Source organism: Paramormyrops kingsleyae, chromosome 4 (assembly GCF_048594095.1).
Source record: "Paramormyrops kingsleyae isolate MSU_618 chromosome 4, PKINGS_0.4, whole genome shotgun sequence".
Taxonomy (NCBI): Eukaryota; Metazoa; Chordata; class Actinopteri; order Osteoglossiformes; family Mormyridae; genus Paramormyrops; species Paramormyrops kingsleyae.
In genome coordinates, this window is record NC_132800.1 from 10,302,559 (window position 1) to 10,323,617 (window position 21,059).

At 45.5% G+C, this 21,059-nt stretch overlaps 1 protein-coding gene across 3 annotated transcripts in view; it reads right to left on the bottom strand.

The window, feature by feature from the left end:
- pde1ca (phosphodiesterase 1C, calmodulin-dependent a) overlaps nucleotides 1-12,378 on the bottom strand; it is an 88,317-nt gene extending 75,939 nt beyond the window's left edge. For all 3 annotated transcript variants that reach the window (XM_072710631.1, XM_072710633.1, XM_072710632.1), the window contains exons 1-3: nucleotides 12,030-12,378; nucleotides 7,084-7,134; nucleotides 5,552-5,711 (exon numbers count right to left, since the gene is read on the bottom strand). In XM_072710631.1, coding sequence (XP_072566732.1) covers nucleotides 5,552-5,711; nucleotides 7,084-7,134; nucleotides 12,030-12,111 — 293 coding nt within the window. In that variant the 5' untranslated portion in view covers nucleotides 12,112-12,378. The remainder of the gene's footprint in view (nucleotides 1-5,551; nucleotides 5,712-7,083; nucleotides 7,135-12,029) is intronic.
- Nucleotides 12,379-21,059: the final 8,681 nt, after the last annotated feature.

Genomic DNA, 21,059 nt, shown 5'->3' on the forward strand with positions numbered 1-21,059 from the left:
GGGCAACATGTTGGGTGGGGGAGGGGGGTGTCAGGGGGTATAGTGGCGGGCAACATGTTGGGTGGGGGAGGGGGGTCTCAGGGGGTATAGTGGCGGGCAACATGTTGGGTGGGGGAGGGGGGTCTCAGGGGGTATAGTGGCGGGCAACATGTTGGGTGTGGTCTGCATGTCACGCCAGCAGGGCAACAGTGTGACTGGTGCAGCAGTCAGGCTGCTGTCATTCAGCAGCTGTGATGATACTGTCACACATGCAGGATGCGAGAACCCACACAAACACACACATAGACACACACACACATCCATCACACACACACACATCATTAAACACACACAGACACACACACATCCATCACACACACACACACACATCATTAAACACACACAGACACCCACACATATCCATTAAACACACAAACACACACACACAGACCGCCACCCCTATTTATTAAATGTTTGCATAATTATTTAATTATAATTAGGAGCTGCTCCAGACTGCCTCCCCCTCTATACTGTTTGAAGGCATCTCATTAACATTGAAAGCCTGTCACGCTTATCTGCCCCTGGGGGGGGGGGGGGGGGGAAGGGGGGCACGCTGCTTCAGACTGACAGATCGTGGAGAGAGCAACCCCTCCCCACGGCTTCCTGAGTGGCTGGATAGGATGTGCAGGCTGGGGAGAAGAACACCACAAACATTCTTCATAAGGATCCCCCTCCCCCTCCCCCACACCCTAAACCCAGCATAGCAGCTTATGTTGGACACTTCAAAGTCAACCCCTCACCTCCTACTGACTGTTTTCACCTAGTTTACCAAGACAGAAGCTATGGGGGAAATCCCTGGGAAATCCCCACGTTGTCACTAACCTGATAGCCCTACATCAGAAATCTGCAGCAGGTATTTTATTATTAAGTGTGATGAAGGACTTCATCCTGGATCACACAGGCAGTTTGGGGGCTATTTGCCCAATCTACACCTTCCCACTGCAAAGTTCAGCAATGGTGATTTAGACATTACTACAGTTCCTTGAATGTCAAAAGCGCCGAAATGAAGCAGACAATGGGCTGGACGTGCAATGGGTGCTGACACTGTTCTCTGAGAAACAATGACGATCTGTGGGGCGAGCGAATCTAGCGAGTCCACAAGCGGCCAGCGGGATGTGGGCGATGGCAGAGGCTGACGCCTCCCCAGTGATCGGGGCTGCAGGCCAGCGACAGGCTGGCTTTGGGTTTTGGCATCTCGTACCAGATCGTATGTTGCCGGAGGATGGGCGACATGAGGAGCATTTGTACTCGCTGCTTTGTGTGTACATTTATATTACGGTGACAGGGCTGGCGATTAATAACAAAATATGAACCAAACACTGTAGAAAACACTCCTTCCTGCGTTCCTTTCTATTTTATTTTTATTGTTTTGACCTGAATTGTATGCGTGTGTCAGTGTGTGCGTGTATGTCTTTGTGTGTCTGTGTGTGTGTGTGTGTGTGCACCATCACCTGTTGTTTTTCCTATATCCTGTTTTTATTAAACAGCAGAATGTAAGTCGCTGGTCTAAACGTAAAACAGTCCTGGATTGGCATCAGGTGCATTGTGGGATAGCGGAGCCCATTTCGGTGACATCGGACGGGCAGCGTCGGCAGCAGTGTGCCCAGACTACGAGCGCTAAAGAAAACAGTCAAATGGAAACTGCGCTGGTAACAAGATGCCCCCAGGGAGGCACCAATGGGATTCGAACCGGCGACCGAGTGAGGCAGTAATTGATAATGGGCTTCTGAGGAGCAATTCGGAAAAGCATGGAAAACGCAAAAGCGTAACACAATAATCTTAAACAGACCTCAGGATTTGCATTTTGGCAAGCTTATGTTGAACTGTCAGATTGCGATGTCTCTTTTTTCATCCATCCATTCATCCATCCATCAAGCCTCCTTCCAACTGCTCGTCACTATTTTTTTTACCAACTGAAAAATGTTACATAAACATCATGCCATTGAATTGCACCACTAATGCTCTGCTCAGTCCATGGTTATAATCTTATCCAAAACACTTAATTTCTAATCCTAATCTCAATCCAGCCTTACAACTGCCACAATGGGATTCGGTTATGTCACATTTCTAGATTTAGCCTAACTTAAACAAGTGTACCTCCTCATTGTTTGAGTGGACAAAACCATCCTAGTCAACAATCAATCCTGCCTTAACACCCACATTCTTTCACCCACAGGGTGTAAAAGAGCACAGATTGAAGTAGTGTGGTGTGGTGGGTGTGGTTCACACCGTCGTCTGCAGCTAGTGTGCTGGCCAGATGCACATTTTGTCACAAAGGGACATGTTGGGCACATGCCAAAGATGCCAACATAAAGCCAACTGGTCTACAAGCAGAGACTAAAGACTGACTTTGCTAAACTGCTGAATATGTGAAAGACGACCAGAGACCTAGCAGTGTGGAGCAGTTAGAGTCATTGAAATAAACAGGTTTTATTTCCTTCACATAGCAGCTGGCATAGTGGTTAAGAAGTCATGTATCATGACACTTTCCTTTGAAAATCCACAAAATAGGTACCATTCAATGTGATCGTAATTATGACTACGCTTGTTCCTGTGATGGGCTAGCATCCCATCCTGTTGTCCCCCTCCCTCGAAGAGGCTCTAGGAAAAGTTGACAAGCAGCTAAAACACAGATTGATGGACGATTATGCCGCGCCTGCACTCACAAATGCAATCGAGGCTTTTAAAAAGCGGGGAAAAAACGGAAGACTTCACACGATAATGCGTTCTCATCTGGGGTTGCCGTGGCGACAAGACAGAGGAGTCACTGGCTTTGATCAAGCTGGATTGGACAACGATGTAGCCAAAACATGGCTGATACAGTGCTGTATGCAAGACTGTTTATCACCAGTAGGCTGTGGGTTCAGATCCCAGGAGGAGCTTAGGTGTGTATTCCGGTAACATATCAATTTACTGGCATGGTTTACATAAAAAAAAATGTTTTACGTGCACCAGAAAGTCATGCATTCTGAAGAAATACACTAGAAAAATGCATACTATGTGATTAAAGGCCTGTATACATTTAGCAAAATATGCAAATGAAACTGTTACATGCAACAAGATCATGTTTTTCTATTTATACCTAAAATAATGCTGTACTTTAAATGTTTCAGCACATATGTTGTGAGCATACAGGCACACATACACATTCTCTCTGTGCTTTCTGATTCATAGTCCAGGAGATAATTCTTCCTGAGACATTTCAGCATCATTGCTTAATCACAACAAACAAAACGTCTCGAAAGGTCACAGGTGCCAGTTTGACGGGAGTCATTTCCATTCTGGGGATAAGATCACTGGGACCCAATCAGTACCTCTGGAAGATAAATGCATCCTCTAGCTGTCAGTCATCCTCTAGAAAAGCCCCCCAATCGTTCCCTCTCCCTTTTAATGGCCAGGTGCCTTCTCTCATACAGAGATACCGAACCAAGCGATGAGGTAATGAGGAGCAGGGTAAGGGTCAGAGTGAGGAACAAGGTGAGGAACAAGGTGAGGAACAGAATGAGGAGCAGGGTGAGGATCAGAGTGAGGAACAAGGTGAGGGGCAGAGTGAGATACAATGTGAGGAACAAGGTGAGGAACAGAATGAGGAGCAGGGTGAGGGTCAGAGTGAGGAACAAGGTGAGGGGCAGAGTGAGATACAATGTGAGGAACAAGGTGAGGAACAGAATGAGGAGCAGGGTGAGGGTCAGAGTGAGGAACAAGGTGAGGGGCAGAGTGAGATACAATGTGAGGAACAAGGTGAGGAACAGAATGAGGAGCAGGGTGAGGGTCAGAGTGAGGAACAAGGTGAGGGGCAGAGTGAGATACAATGTGAGGAACAAGGTGAGGAACAGAATGAGGAGCAGGGTGAGGATCAGAGTGAGATGCAATGTGAGGAACAGATTTTGGGTCAGAGTGAGACACATGTTGAGGAACATGGTGAGGAACAGAATAAGTAACGATGTGAGGAAAGAGGAAGCAGGGTTAAGAACATCATAAGATAGACATAGAGGTTCAGAATAAGATGCAGGGTACACACTGAGGTCCACAGAGACAATATGAGTCAGTGAGATTCAGCATTTCATATTATTTGTATTCAGTTCAGTAACTGGCAAAACATCTCATGCACAACAGCCGCGATGAAGTGCTCACTAATGATGTGGGAAGGCCCATCTGCCAAGGAGCTAAACATATGGTGTTCAGGGGTGGGGGTTTCCGAATCATCAGCCTCCTCCCTTTTCAAGCCGGGGAGCGGCACAGTTCCACAAAGTCAAAAACGTTTATTTTGCTGGTAGGTCGGGGGTCATTTTTCCAGGAATGATAAGGAGACCATACACAGGAACACAGAGACATATCTGCCTAGGCAGGGAATTCACCGTGACTCTCATTCTTAAAATGGAGGGATTGAATAAATGAAGGGATTTTCTCTGTCACATCTCACAAATCCCAGGATGCAATCCCATAGTGAACTATGATAAAGTTATAAAAGCCAGAAATACCATAATTCACATATGCATGTGAATTGGTTTGACGTGTTCAATGTGAAGTTACACCCATGCCCCCCCCCCCCCCCCCCATAAGCCGAGGTGATGCTTTTACTTACTTAGCATTTAAGAATACAACTGAAGAGAGATTGATATAATAAGAGGATGCAATTTCTATCCTTTCATGCAGCTAGATTATAAATGCTGAAGGAGACACCAGCTCAGCTCCCCCAGACTCCAGAAATTTAGCACAAAATCGTGGGGAGCATATCGGCCCCAAATGTACCACAACATATATAAACAGGGGATGGTGGTTTTGACAGGGAGTTGCAGCAAGGCTTAGCCCCGGACCATCAGTGGGCCGAGCTGCCAGTTACTTTCACACTGGGGTGGAATATACCATTACGTCTCCTCTTGGGGGGTAACAGCACTCAGGTGAAATGCCCAGAATTTGGCAGGGTAAACACTTTAGTCCTACCTTCTCCCCACCCCTGAATTAATCCCATCTGTGGGGAATTTAGCTAGCAGCACTTGTGAGCCTCTCAAACCCTGGGGCCAGCAACGTATTTGGGCACTCAAACACTAATTGGCAGCAAATCCTACCCAAAGCCAAGGCAATCCCGCCATCTCCGGCCAGACCCCGGAGCATCATCTGAGGCGTTTGTGAACCACGCACCCTCCGCGTCTCAAGAGGGACGCGATATTTACACCCTGGTGCCTCTTCAAAGTCATTCATCCCCCCTTTCGAGGTTTAAAGGAAGCGTCTTTTCTACCACACAAGTTCATTTCCATGACAGTGGCCCTAAGGTTCACATAAAAGGTTACAACCAACACAACGTGATTGAGAAATTAGTCCCACAAACCAGTAAGGGAAGAGGCTAATCCTTATGTCACTGCAATAAGTTTGTGCTCAAAAGGTACGTTCTGGTGCCTGACTGACAGCCAGCCTCAGCTTAATGACCCTGGGGAAGATGCCCAGCGCATAGGCGTGCTGATTCCGCCTGGGCTTGTGCGTGTATGTGGGACTGCATGTGCTGTTTCCAGACCTGATGGCGGTCTTCTCCATGGCATCGGGACTGTCCACCGCTGGCAGCTCATCCGCCAGTATCTCCTCCGGGTTCCGTGGGTCGATGAGGATCCCCCGCTTGTCGTTGATCCCGATGCCCGCTGTGATGGCATTCCACAGTGCATTCTGGGATTTGGAGCCTGGAGGGTGGGATGGGGAACAACCATCTGTATTTTCGCTGCCAGAAAAAACTTCTTACCCTTTATAGAACTACCCATGGAGTCACTCTGCTTGCCAATTAATTCAAAGTAAATTATAGAGTAATGTTTTCTGAAGCATGACTTGGACACGTAACACATAATCATAATGAAGGACTTGGGTGTACTATCCCGTCGTTTCATACTTTATTAGAGCGCTGAAATCGTGAAATGTTCAGGATACGCTAATGATCAGACCTGGTCTTCTATTGCCATCCAGTGGAAAAACAGTGTCATTACAGTTCTCTCTCTGCACTACTGCACAGCCGATGCACCCTTGATTACCTGCTTCGGGATAATTAAAGATACTTTGTTTATTATTTGAAACAGGTATCTCTGAGAACTAGAGGGGACAAGAAGTGCCAATTGTGATGCTATGACCTAAAGTGTAATTAAACTCCTTTCAGCGTATAAGAAGTGTGCTAATTATACAGGCCACTTCAGATAGAAAGAAGGAAGCTAATCATGTTAATGAAGCAGCAATCAAAAGGAAATTAGGAGTGGCATCTGAATAGGGTAACCACGTAACCAGGGATGGCAGAAGCATCGCCGGTGTTTCTGCGCTTATACAAAAATTTTATTTGCTGTTTAAGTTTGGATTGGTCGATACATTGATAGTCAATTAAAATCACTGAAAGGAATATAAGTATATATACAGTAACCCCTTCACTTTGGCGAGGACTGGGGGCGGCAGATCCTGCGAATGTGACAATTCGCGAATAAAACTTTGGCTTGTCATTGTCTTGTCATCTCTTATGTAGACTTTTTCTATAATATACAAACCACCTAAGCCATGCCCCTGAATGTAAGTTAGTGTACTTTAGTGTAACAGAAGCATTACATTTGGGACACATTATTAAAATGCAAGATTACCAGCACTGAAAAGTTTAAAAGTTGCTGCAAGAAAGGAGAGATTTCACGGTCACGGAGACAGATACGTGAGTGAAGCAGGTTACTGAGACAAAGATGAGCGGCGTACCAAGCTCAGGATTTTAAACTAACAAATATTATGAAAGCCTACTACTAATATTTATATGTTAAATGACATTACGCGATCCAAATCATTTTCAGTATTGTTTTTGGCTACAAAAATATCCCCGTTTAATCGTTCACTGCCAACTGACGAATAATCGAAACCGCAAATTCCAAATCCGCGAATATGAAAGGGTTACTGTATTTCAACACAATGCATATTAATGCATTAAAAACAGAAGTCATGGGATTCATCGGATTAAGGTAAGGAGCGCAGTGGCTGTGATGTCAACGATCTCGATTGGGAAACGTGTGGTATTCGGCGTGATGCCCTCATACTCACGAGCAAAGCGGGCCAGGGGGCGCCGGTTGGTCTCTCCAGCCTCGTTTGCCACTGTAGAAACAAGGGCGGGGGGTGAGTTTGCGCTGATAGGGATAAACTTAGCGGTCACTTAAGGAAGTACCGGCTTGGACCGAGGCTAGTCCCTTTTCAGTCTGGAGAACCACGTCAAAAGTAGACTAGCTTAACTCGATCCGAGAAACTACTTTGCAAATCACTGCTATTGGGGCTGTTAACTTTGTTCAGCTGGATGGAGTGAGATTTTCAGTTCGCGAGAAATCTGCACATACGTTTACATGTATGTAAGTTTTATTACCTTGTAAACAGTCTGTATGGTTTGCAAACAACCCCAATGCTTTTGATGTAGCTAATTTTAGGTTTACAAAGGAATAATATATTTATTTGCCATAAGATTTCTTGCATGAGCTTGAGAGTCTGAAAGCATGAGTGTCACGCCAGATACATGAGTTGGGCACCATGTGTTATTGAGCTGTTAATTTTGCAGTTGTGGCCTTCTCATCTCCTCTCTCACTCCCCATCTCCTCTCTCACTCCTCATCTCCTCTCTCACTCCCCATCTCCTCTGCCCTCTCTCATTAACAAGGTGTTTTTGCACATAGAACTGCCATATGTTAATAAATGTTTATTGCACCATTCTCAGTAAACTCTACGCACTGCAGTGTGTTAAAATCCCAGGATGGTGGCTGTTTCTGAGATGCTGGACCCACAGCATTTGGCGGCAACAATCACACCACAGCCTCTTAGCTCAGACATCTCAGCCATTCAGATGCTCAGCCAAACAGTAAATGAACCTCTTAACCCTGTTTGTTGTATGTATTCAGAATGTCCCTAAACAAACTCGCTAACCTTGCCGATGGAAAATAATGACACTATATCTCTACACTATATCTGACTTTATTTTGAAGGAGAGCTCTTTATGTAGAAATAATAATAAAAAGTATAAAAAGCATAAAGTTTGATAGTAATGTGAGAGGGAGCCCAACACTTACAAGCCCATGGCAGACTGTCATCGTCACCTCTTTGGACGATCCCCTTTGAGCAGCTGGTGTCACCATGTGTGTGTGTGACCTCCTCCACACCCAGATCCGTGCCGCGTGAATCAGGACAGCACAGTAGCCAAAATGAATAAAGGAGAATAAGGAGCAACGGTTCTCACCATGACCGGAAGAGGATTTCTGGGGGCGCAAAGCCGTTAGGAACGCGTGAAGCGGCTCCCGGATCGGCGGGAGATGGCAGACCACGGGGGCAGCGTCTTGAAGCCCATCTGCGTCAGATGTCAGTGGGATCGACGACAGGGCCGCGTTCGGCATGCACCCGGAGCATCGCTCTATCTCCAGGCCAAGAGAGACGCTGCCTTCCGAGGCCGCCTGCCCACCGAGGCCGCCTGCCCACCGAGGCCGCCTGCCCTCCGAGGCCGCCTGCCCCCCGAGGCCGCCTGCCCCCCGAGGCCGCCTGCCCACCGAGGCCGCCTGCCGTCCGAGGCCGCCTGCCTCCCGAGGCCCCCTGCCCCCCGAGGCCGCCTGCCTTCCGAGGCCGCCTGCCTCCCCTCCGTTTCACTCACAAAGGTGTTTTTTTTCCCTCTCGTTTGCCTCTGTTCTGCCGGTACTCCCACGCTTGGCCTTGCGATGCGAAAATACGGCACATCTCCTTCCCTTTGTATCACATAAAGAAAGGTGTGTTTATAATGTTACTCTTAATACACTGTATTATGCAATGTCTGACCACTAAAATTCACCGGCAAAATGGTGAAATATCCAAGACGGCCATCGAACCAGAGGCAAAGGGTCGGCTGGACCGTGTATGTCCATTGTGTTCTTAAAGTAAAAGCCTCACGGTGCTACTGCACACAGACCAGTCATGGGTGTAAATTATGGGGGGGGGGGTGTGTATCCCCAATAAATTAACCCAGCCAGTACAACCCCCTGGAACCCCTTAAATGGATGGAGACCTCAGCCCCCCCCCCCAATGATCAACCCAATGTTACGCCCTTGGGTGAAGTGACATATTGTACCTTTTCCCAGAAAGAACTGAAAACAAAAACACCCAGTAATACCTTCATAATCCATCCACATGCAAACCGCATGTCCTTAGTATGGAGTTTTTCCCTCATGAAATTTCTCACTGGCTTTTTAACTTGATGGTAAACATTGTTTCTGAATGACGGCCACAAAAGACACATGAGCAAATCGGCCTTTTGGGACGAGTATGTTGATAACTCTGCAAAGTCTGATTCGTAGTCGTGTCAAATTAAAAGACAATTGCTCTAAAAAAAACCGACAGCCTTCAGGCGTGGCTGGGGAAGGGCCACATCGCTATGGCAATGCAAGCATTCGCCGCCATCGGCCGGTAAAACGTCACGCGCCTTCCCAGAATGCTGCTTTCCGAGCAGATGATAACAGCTCAGAGATAAAGAGCACTCAGCCTACTTTTTATGGAGCGGTTACTTCGCGATCCAGCTTCTCATCAAATACCAATAACTCGGCTTTTTAAAAAGTGATTCATTGATGTGAACCACAAGCCTGCAAAATTAAAGAGAAAAATATGTATTATGTAAAAAATACTTAATAAATATGCACTTCAATATTTATATAAAATTGTGAATATTAACTTCTTCAGTTCAGCTCTAGAATATATTTGGTATATAGTCTTGCCTTTGCTTCTGTTATTGTATCCCTGCTACCACTTGCGGGGGGGGGGGGGTCACTATGACACCCAGGGTCACACATGTCACACACATGCACATGGGGACACGGATCCCCAGCCATCGATTCACACGGACTCGGCGCTGGGAGCAATCGCTCAGCAAATGGAAGGAGGACGGGGGCTTCATCAACGCCTCAGCTCACATGTAGGGGGCGCTAATAGGGCCTGATGGGAGGTCATGGGGAGGAGACAAGCTGGGCCCCCCCAAGGAGACAAGAAGTACAGACACTTCATTAGGGCTAATGACCCCTTTGGGGCCCCTGGCCTGAACGCCAAGCAACCCTGCTCTTTGCTTTTCCAACAGCCACAACCATCCGGCCTCTGTGATACAACCCCCCCCCCCCCCCCTTCCCACCAGGCGTGGCCCCCAGAGCATGTGACATCGCCACACGCGTGGGTGATTACCCTTCTGGCTTGCTTAATGAGGTCTCTGTTGGCTTTTTAGAACAGCTGAAGGGCAAGAAGAGACAAAGAGGTGGAGCAAAAACAGGTTTGAAGGTCAGCGGGGGTTGGGGGGATTGGGGTGGCTTTCTGGTTAGCCCCCCGCCGCCCAGGGATTCAGGGTGGACCCCAGAGGCTCGTCCAGGTGACGCCATGAGGCACCTGCGCGGATTCTGGGAAATCTTCGTTTTACGATAACGCCTTTTTAAATCTATATTTGAGGGGGCTGTATTTGCTTAAGGAGAATCGCCCAGCTGGGGGCAGGGTCAGACCGAGCGGGTAAACATGGACCACTCTGTCACATAGAGTCTGACGCCTTCCGGCCGTCTTCTCCTCCTCTGTCTGTTTTCTTTCTTTCTTTTAATCTGGCTCTCGAAGGGGCTGGGGAATCCGATCGTCCCGCACGGAAAGGAGGAGCGGAAGTGCTGCCTGCGGACGCACATGACCGTACCCAGGGCCACGGTGCAAAGTCCCCCCATACTGTCTACTGTCAAGTACCCCTACGCGACCCCCCCTCCCCTCACACACACACACGCCCCCAGGACGACAGCGCACTTACATAAGAGCTGCCGCGTGACCTTTGATGTAATTTCTGACACCGGCCAGTGAGGAGGGCCTGCCTGTCACACCACCCAGCCTCGGACAGGGTGTGAATGGTAGAAGGGCCCCTTTAAATGAAGTATCTGTGAATCACTTTGGGTTGCGGCTGTGTATGGGCTTACATAACAGGCCGCACGTGCCACATTCAGGTCCAAACCCACTGGTGCTGCGCTGACACCCGGCGCAATAAGAACAGCTTCAGCCCAGACATCCAGCCTATTCTAGAGCCTTGTCATCCTTACTGGTATCCTTCTTACTGGTATCCTTCTTACTGGTATCCTTCTTACTGCTATCCCCCCTTATTGGGATCCTGATCAGTGGTATATCCCTTATGGGCAAACCCCTCACTGGTATCCCTTACTGACATACCCCTTACTGGTATGCCACTTACTGATATCCCCTCTTACTGGTACCCCCTTTACTGGTATCCCATTTACTGGCATGCCCCTTACTGCTATCCTGGTTACAGGGATACCCTTTACTGTTTTCCCCATACTGGTACTTACTGGTATCCTCCTTACACATATGTCATATGTCTTACTGGAATCCTCCTTTACTGCTACCCTCCTTACTGGTTTTGTCCTTACTGGCCTACCCCTGACTGATACCCTCCTTACTGGTACACCCCTTACTGGTACACCCCTTACTGGTACACCCCTTACTGGTACACCCCTAACTGGTACACCCCTAACTGGTACACCCCTTACTGGTACACCCCTAACTGGTACACCCCTAACTGGTACACCCTTGGTTTTCCCACTCACTCTCTCTGACTTTTAAACACAGCAGTGACACCTGCTCGCCCTCCCAGGACACCTGAAATTTTCTGACCTCAGTGAAGTCCTGTCATTTTTTCTTGAAGGGAAGCAAGCTGACAGAAAGACACACAGGGATCACACCTGCACCTCCACCTGCACCTCCATCTGCACCTCCACCTGCACCTCCACACCTGGCCTGACTGAGTAACTTGCCCCAGAGAAGCACTACCTCCACCTGCAGCATCGCAGAGCTCTTTCCTCTTTCCTCACCCCAGAAAAGCACCATAACTTCCACCTGTGGTAAAAGTGCACTCCTTGCCATCTTTAAAGCCTTTTATCTCTGTGGAAGCTGAACACGCCCATCCTGGGAAGCCAGGTGCCTCCATCTCCCCTTTAAACTGCTGGAAGCCCCCCACCACCCCCTTACCTATGGTGAAGCTGAAGCCATCGATGCTGAAGGTGGCGCTCCGGCACTTCTTGAAGCCCTGCTTCTTGGAGCTGGGCTCCATCCTTCCAGGCACACCTGCCCTATTTCCTCCTTCGCTCCTGCCGCTGGCAGTCCTTCTCCTCTTCCTCCCCAAGAAGGGGAGGGTCTGAGGGAGGGGGGCAGGGCTCCGGCGAGTGGCAGACCTCCCGTGGGCGGCCCCGCAGGGGAGCCCCGCCCCCCAGGCTGCCCCCTCAGGGGCTCGGCCATGGGGCTGGGCTCTTAAACGGCTGCTCTGTCCCTCAGCCACTTTGCAGCACTGCTCACTGCTCGGGAGGAACAGCGGCCGGTCTCCGCTCGTCCCAGGGACTGTGTTCTCCTCCTCCCTCGCTCTCCCTCACACTCTCTCTCTCGCTCTCTCTCTCCCCCCCATCTCCTCCATTTCTCTTATTCTTTCCATCACTCTCTCTATAAATGAAGAGGAGCAGCCAGCCCTGACGGTCCATCCTGGATCTGTGCCATCCTATGTGTGCGTGTTGGTGGCAGAGGCAGTTTCCGTGGCGACGCCCCAGTGACATGCCACACGGCCATGCTCCGGCTCCTGTGTCACTTTTACACGCGACCCAAGAGATGGCAGGTGCCTTGGTGACGCGCTTGTCTCCACACAGGTGCCTCCCACAGCCCCAACCCCCACCCCCCCCCCCCCCACTTAGCTAAACAAGCCTAAATGGCGCCGCTAATCACCAGATCGAAACCCCGTGGCGGTTGCTCGCCCCACCGGTCGCTGTGCTGACCGGTGAAATCACAGTCCCCTCAGCCTGGTGCCGCACACTTGCCAGCGCTGTGTTACATCATGCATGCAGCAACGGCAGCCATGTGGAGCTTTATAGTTAATGGGTGAAATTAGACACTTTATATTATATTATATTATATTATATTATATTACATACTATCTGATTTAACCGGGATATATGCTGAACCTGCCTACAGTTATCTTAATCAAAACATGGGACTCCCTTTCAAAATATCATCGTTATGATGTGCAGAAGCCCCCTATTATCCAGGCTTGGTCGTCCACCCTAAACGGCTGAATACCTGTGTATATCTTTCTTTCACTGGTCCTGATCAGAATTCTCTCCAGCCTTAATTGCGAATTAGCTGTCATCGGTCTGGCTGGCCGCGCAGGACCAGCGCTTTTCAAAGGCATCAGCAGCATGTTACTCAGCCTTTGTGAGGAGTCTGACCTTCACAGAGAAATACGGTAGGGGGGGGGGGGGATTTACTCTCAGTGCTACCAAGGGTCCTGTAACATTTTATCATCATTAATGGGAAAAATGCCCCCCCCCCCCCCCATACACACACACACTACTTCAATTATGTGACGAACTGGTAGTTACAAGGACTCGTGTATGGCACTATCGACGGTGATGAGTGCCTCACATCCGCGCATGTGCCTGCATGTGAATGTACACGCTGTAAAATTGCTGCCACTTCAGCGATCACGACAATCGGCAGGTCAAAAGTGCCAGTTAATCCTATTCGCGTGGATGCCGGCTTTTTCTGGCACCTGGCCAGGAACATTATCCAAATTTTTTTTAAACATTATTAAAAAAAAGGATAAAACAAACAACAACAGCTGCACATTGTAATGCAGGTGTATAAGCAGAGAGTCACTGTGATTCTGTGGCCAGCCAGCAGGGGGTGCCAGTTGATACAGCAGTGTTGACTTAAGAGCCTCCAGTCACTCTGATTCATTCTTGCTCAAAATACTGTGGTTCAGGGAAATTCAGCAAACACTGAAGGGTGCAGATGTAGACAGTGTGCAAGATGAAGAAAGGTTTTTACAGCTGTGTCTAAAATGCTCTCCTGTCGTATCATTCTTCACAATTGCAATGGAGAGTGTAATTTTCATTCTATAACCCAATTCTGGCTCAGTATCTGCAGCCTTGGATGGCTGCAGTAAATAGTTTTCTAGGTAGGCTGGCATTTATTTTGTCCAGTGAGCCTGAATAAACATAATCAACAATTTCTAATATTCGACTATTACAAAACACTTTTTATGGACAGCACTGTCACTGCCAGGGGTCACACAGCGGTCAGGTGAGATCCTGTTTCAGGGAGAATCAGCTGTCTCATCTTACCAGGGCTCTAGACTGCTGTGTTCAGCTAACATCTGCCCTAACACCTGTGATGTTAAGGTTTCAGACTAACACTACAGATTAGGCTCACTTCCATCTTTTCAAATTTCTGCAGTTATGTCCCTGTCATCATAATGTCAGGTACACAGAGATATTTTATGGCCAAATCAGTTACATGTACATTTTGGTCCGTATAAATGTTTAGAAAAATCCAAAGTTGAGTTGATTTTAGTTCCACCATCCAGGTATCCATGTTTGTTTTACTGTTATGTTTGGATTTGTTGCCATAGAGAAAAGAGCTTTCATTTCATTGTCGGCCGAATGAAAACCTTTAAGTGAACTATGCAAGCTAGCGATGTGGGAAAGGAGCATAGCTCAGTGCCTTGAAGCACATATGTATGAAAGTACAGATTTAAAAAAATCAAGGCCAGGAACTTCAAGCGGCAAACTTGCACGTCCACTGAGTGGGAGTGCTTGCACAAAAGTCTGATCTCCTTTTATTCTGTCCGTTCAAAAGGCCATGGTCCTTCAAAACTCCAATATTTTCTGCCCGCTCTTGTTTCCTTGGAAACAGAACACGCAGTTACGCAAGAAACAACCACCTTTTCAGAGCCAATTAAAAGGTGGGAAACAGCTGGTGCAACTCAATATCAACAGTGCTGCAACTTTTTGGTGGTCAGCAGAGGGCTGTGTTGGTGCCTCTGGTGAGGTGCTACACAATCCTGCTGAATGACACTACTATGATATTTACCATTCATAAATCCATCCATCTCCTGACAGCTTAGCTTGGTATTATATTATCTACTTAATTAAATATTTACAAAGGAAGGACAAGGCTTCTTAACCTCTACAGTAGATCAAACAGAAGCTCAGGAAACACCTGAATGGTCAAAACAGAGGCCGAGAGAAACAGTGGAAGACAGGAACTGTACCCAAAAGTTGTCCTTCCAAAGGCAGACTGTGCTTTTCGGGTCTTTACAGCACCCATGGTTAAAATACACCCTGAGTTATTTATAAACATGGATACTAACATGGGGTTTTAGTCATTTTATCCATAACTATGTTGTATTTTTATTGCACATGTGGTTAAATGTGATACATACAGTATTGATGGTTTCTGCGGCTGTTCACTGATTCGCACGACCATTTGGGAGTGATCGTTGGCGTTTTCTGTTTATTGCTATTTAAATCACCTGTGATACCCGTCTTTGGAAATAATTAAACTGATCAAAACTACTTAGAGCAGGCCAGACTTAATGTAAGAGGTTTTCACCAGTCAGCACTTCTAGCGCAGACACCTGACATTGTAGGGAGAGTTTTTATGAATTCAAACACACCCTGAGATGCTTTTTAGTGTAAGTTTTAGGTGGATTTTTAAACACTGCCTACTCTAGGTGAAAGCAAGGCTTCACGGTGAGGTTTATATAGGGCCAACGCTGGATGTTCTGGCACCATAGGCAAGATCTCGGAGGGCGGGCCGGCCCTGGGTTTACAGATGGGTTTCCTGTTTACAAACATTACTGGGTGTGTGTGCACCCAAGGGGCAGAACCGCTTTGGTATCCAGTCACAAAATCAGAGTCACCCATTGTAAACAATGTAGATTTTGCATTGTTAGTAAATTCTTCTTAACTCAATAATAAAATGTCATTTCAGAGTTGGATCTGTTTGTCTATCATTTGCATATTAATATAACATTATGTAAAACGTTAGCTAACAATCGTTAACTTTCAGTATAGTCATCAGGTCTCTGTGAAATTGTCTTCTATTGACATAAATGTTTAGCAAAAAGGAGCCAGTTGAATCACAAAAACATTTACGGTTGGCTGATGTGTCCTGTGAATTGCGTTCAGCTTACCTGGTTTTGTTGGTTGCTGATCTTGTCTATTTTCTCCTCATCTGACCACATGAGGACCCTGGAGGTAACATTAGTGTTACTCAGATAAGTAAGTCAGAGTAAAAACGAGGCAACTTTACGAAATGCCACATCTGAAATTGACAGCTACTGTAAACATACTGCGCAAGACATGACAGCTACTGTAGCTGGGTCTGTGAAAGTGAGGAAATGGGTGGCACAAATTACACTGGAAGCCCACGTTGCTCTGACTGCGCCGAATACCTCAATAAATTAGTTTTCAGTAATGGTGACATATTACCAGATCCGAATACTATTCCTGAGCACAAATAGATTTTAAATATGTCCAAGTGGCCAGCAATCATGTAGCCTGATACATACAACTATCTCATAGGGAAGCCTGGTGTTCACACAAAAGAAAATCTGCACACATACAAATCCTTAGATGCCTACAGTATACAGTGGATATAAAAAGTCTACACACTCCTGTTAAAATGCCAGGTTTTTGTGATGCAAAAAAATGAGACCATGATAGATCATTTCAAAACCTTTCCCACCTTTAATGTGACCTATAACCTGTACAATTCAACTGAAGACAAACAAATCTATTAGGGGGGAAATACAAAAAATAAAAAAGGACAATAAGCTGTAAGCTAAGCATGGAGTGCGTAGGTCTGCACACCCGTAAACTAATGCTTTGTTGAAGCACCTTTTGATTTAGTTACAGCATTCAGTCTTTTTAGGTACACATCTGCCATTGATTACTGTGACTCTGATTAACACCAAATAAAGTTCAGCTGTCCTAGTAGGATTTTCCTGACATTTACTCAGTTGTATCCTACAGCAAAAGCCATGGTTCACAGAGAGCTTACAAGCATCAAAGGGGTCTCATTGTTGAAAGGTATCAGTTGGCATTAGAAATACCATGGAACACAGTGAAGACAGTCATCGGGACAACAGTGATGTTACAGAGAACTGGAAGTTGGTCCAAAATTGATGACAAGACAAAGACTGGTCAGGGAGGCTGATAAGAGGCCTACATCCGCACTGAAGGAGCTGCAGGAATTTCTGGCAAGTATGTCACTCTCCTGCATTCTCCGGACTATGGGGTAGGGTCACAAGACGGAAACCTTTTCTTACAAAGAAGAACATACAGCCCCATCCACATTTTCATCATCATACATCAAGTCTCCCAAAAGCATGTGGTAAAAGTGTTGTGGTCTGATGAAACCAAGGTTTAATGTTTTGGCCGCAATTTCAAAAGGCATGTCTGCTGCAAAAACAACACTGCGCATCACCAAAAGAACATCATACCCACAGTGATGCATGGTGGTGGCAGCATGATGCTTTGGGGATGTTTTTCTTCATCTGAAACTGGAGCTTTAGTCAAGGTGGAGGGAATTATGAACAGTTCCAAATACCACTGAATTTTGGCCCAAATCCTTCAGGTGTCTGCTAGAAAGCTTACGACAAAGAGGGATTCCACCTTTCAACACAACAATAACCCCAAGCCTACATCCAGATCAACAAAGGAATGGCTTCACCAGAAGAAAATTAAAACCTTTGGAATGACCCAGCCAGAGCCCAGACCTAAATATGACTGAAAATCGGTGGGGCGACCTGAAGAGGGCTGTGCACAAGAGATGCCCTCGCAATCTGACAGGTTTGGAGCGCTTTTCCGAGGAAAAGTGGGCAAATATTGCCAAGTCAAGATGTGGCATGATGATAGACTCCTACCCAAAAAGACTGAATGCTGTAATTAAATCAAAAGCTGCTTCAACAAAGTATTAGTTTAGGGGTGTTCACACTTATGCAACTGACTTATTGTAAGTTTGTTTTGTGTTTTGTAAATTTTTCCCCCTAACAGATTTGTCTGTTTTTCAGTTGAATTGTTCAGGTTCTAGGTCACATTAAAGGTGGGGAAAGTTTTTAAATGATTTATTGGTCCCATTTTTTTACATCACAAAACCCTGGCATTTTAACAGGGGTGTGTAAACGTTTTATATCCACTGCAAGTATGTACTTTGAGGTCATGTACAAGCGATAACATTTTATGACGTGAGATTAGAGTTTCGTCTTTTGAGGGCAGGAGTCCTACCAAGCCAAAGATAAGGTCTAAATACTAAACCTCTTAATGCTGGGGTTTATGTGCACATGGATCTTGGGTACATCCAGTCAGCTAACTGCACATGCATGGTAGGGTATTACACTGAAGATAATGTGACATTGTGATTTGCCACACTTACCGCACAACAAGTCCTTGTCTTCTTTGCTTTATGCTGTGAAAAGTGCTACTTTCTATCCCCTAGTTGTGCGTGCATCTCTGTGGCGGCATTGCACAGTAACCTGTCTATCGGACTGCTTCACTGGCTCTTCCTGCACGACATCACCTTGTGCCCTCTTTTGTATCAGTGGCAGATTGAAGCGTATGCCGCACCTGTGGTGTTGCTGAACATGGCTTTGCGCCAAATAAAGCACAATTAACTTCTGCCGCTGTTGCTTGCACGTTGCTTGTTAAGGTCAGAAGTAGGGATTGCCAGATTCTTTTATCCCGAGGTATTTATAGGTCTGATTGAGTAGTAATTCCTCAAACTCTTGGCCGCTGAGTTGAACGGGTCCTTCGCCAGTTATTATCGGCTCTTTACCTTTTTTGCTGATATCGCATGTGAATATCTCCATAATATCTCCTAATAGCATGTTAGGCTCTTGAAGTCCTTTTGCGTAGAGCTTTAGGTCATCCATATATAACAGATGGTTAATGAGATGACTGTGACTTTTGACTTTGTATCCAGTATTATTGTATGAAGCCAGGATTGTAGATTATTATTATTATTAATAATAATAATAATAATAATAATAATAATAATAATATTATTATCACTCCCTCAGGCACGGACCCCAGACCACATTCACTGAGATTCTCAATCATGCAATATCAGTACATTATTATTATTTTAATTTATTTATTTATTATTACTCCTTCGGGCACATAGCCGAGACCACATTCACTAAGACTCCATTTCCTGCACTGTCATTACAGTATTATTATTATACACATTCACTGAGACTCCATTTCCTGCACTGTCATTACAGTATAATTATTATTGTACACATTCACTGAGACTCCCTGTTCTGCATTGTCATTACAGTATTATTATTATTATACACATTCACTGAAACTCCATTTCCTGTACTGTCATTACAGTATAATTATTATTGTACACATTCACTGAGACTCCCTGACCTGCGTTATCATTACAGTATTATTATTATTATACGCATTCACTGAGACTCCATATCCTGCACTGTCATTACAGTATTATTATTATTATACACATTCACTGAGACTCCCTGACCTGCGTTATCATTACAGTATTATTATTATTATACACATTCACTGAGACTCCATTTCCTGCACTGTCATTACAGTATTATTATTATTATACACATTCACTGAGACTCCATTTCCTGCACTGTCATTACAGTATTATTATTATTATACACATTCACTGAGACTCCCTGACCTGCGTTATCATTACAGTATTATTATTATTATACACATTCACTGAGACTCCATTTCCTGCACTGTCATTACAGTATTATTATTATTATACACATTCACTGAGACTCCATTTCCTGCACTGTCATTACAGTATTATTATTATTATACACATTCACTGAGACTCCCTGACCTGCGTTATCACTACAGTATTATTATTATACACATTCACTGAGACCCTCTATCCTGCATTATCATTACAGAATTACGCTGCACACAGGTTCCCAATATTGCACAGCATGAAATATGTTACATTAATAGATTATAGCAGTAAGACATTAATAGGATTTTCAGTTAAATTGAGTGATGCAAAATGAATAAGTAAGTAATCAGCTATCATCAGATTACAGCAAAAGGCAACATGGAAACACATCTCCTAAAATCTTCGTCTTTGGAAGCTGAACATAATTGCATAATTATCATAATAAATCAACGGTCCAAATACAATTTCAAAGACATTTTTTTCCTTCCAGGAATGTGAAATGTTCACAGATTCTCAGCCAATTATCTTCCAGCCAAAAATACTGGAATAATAATAGTACCCGATATTTAATCTATACATTCCCCCTCAAGTAGAGATCTGAATTTTATAGTTTTACCGTTTCCCGTTACAAAGTACAGCCTGGATTATTACTCTGGATTTTTTTTAAGCAAATCTGGAGGTAAGGTGGGTATATTTTCCTAAATTTGATGAATTGAGATGGAATTATTAGGGATGTGCATCTCCATCACTGAGGTGATGTAATATGATGGGAGAGGCTTAGTAAACTTTCCTATAGCGGATAGAGAAAACCACTAAACATATTACTATCAGGGTCAGCACCCATCTGTCCAAGTGTTTTGTGTCTTCTCCCCGTTTGGCCAGCAGGTGTCACTGTCCATCCTGTCCTCCCCGTTGTAAAAGTCCTTACTGTGTTTCCCCTGCTACCCAGACTTCTGCAGTATTAAACTATGATCGACTTGAGCAAGACGTGAAGTTTTGTGTCTCCTTATCGTCTCCCACAGGTTGGTTAAACTTATTTCCAAGAGGGGTTTGTGTCAACCAAACACAACTGTTTAACAGTAGCAGTGTCCTAGTAATGTTTGGGTGAAGCGTAAATACAGCATCTACTTATGAAGTGTTTTGTTTGTGCAGACGGTCGTGGTTACCAAGTTAGCCCAATTAGCTAGCTCCTGTTAGTTAGCGCTTCAGTCAACCATCTAGATTGTAAACTGTGAAATGTACTTTGTGTATACTAATGTTTACATTTATACCTGACATACATGTTTGCCTATTGATTTATTTTATTTCCAACTTTTATTCTGTTAGTTTGCACTATCACTCTGCTCTCCTAGGCAGAGCCGCTTACTGTCCTCCCTTGGCTTGCTGCCACAGAACGTTAATGAGGATGCATGCGCATGTAGCCGGATAATACCGGGACCTGCAGATTCAAGTACAGTCCCCAAACTGATTGTATTTATAAGTACAAGAGTATCCTAAGAA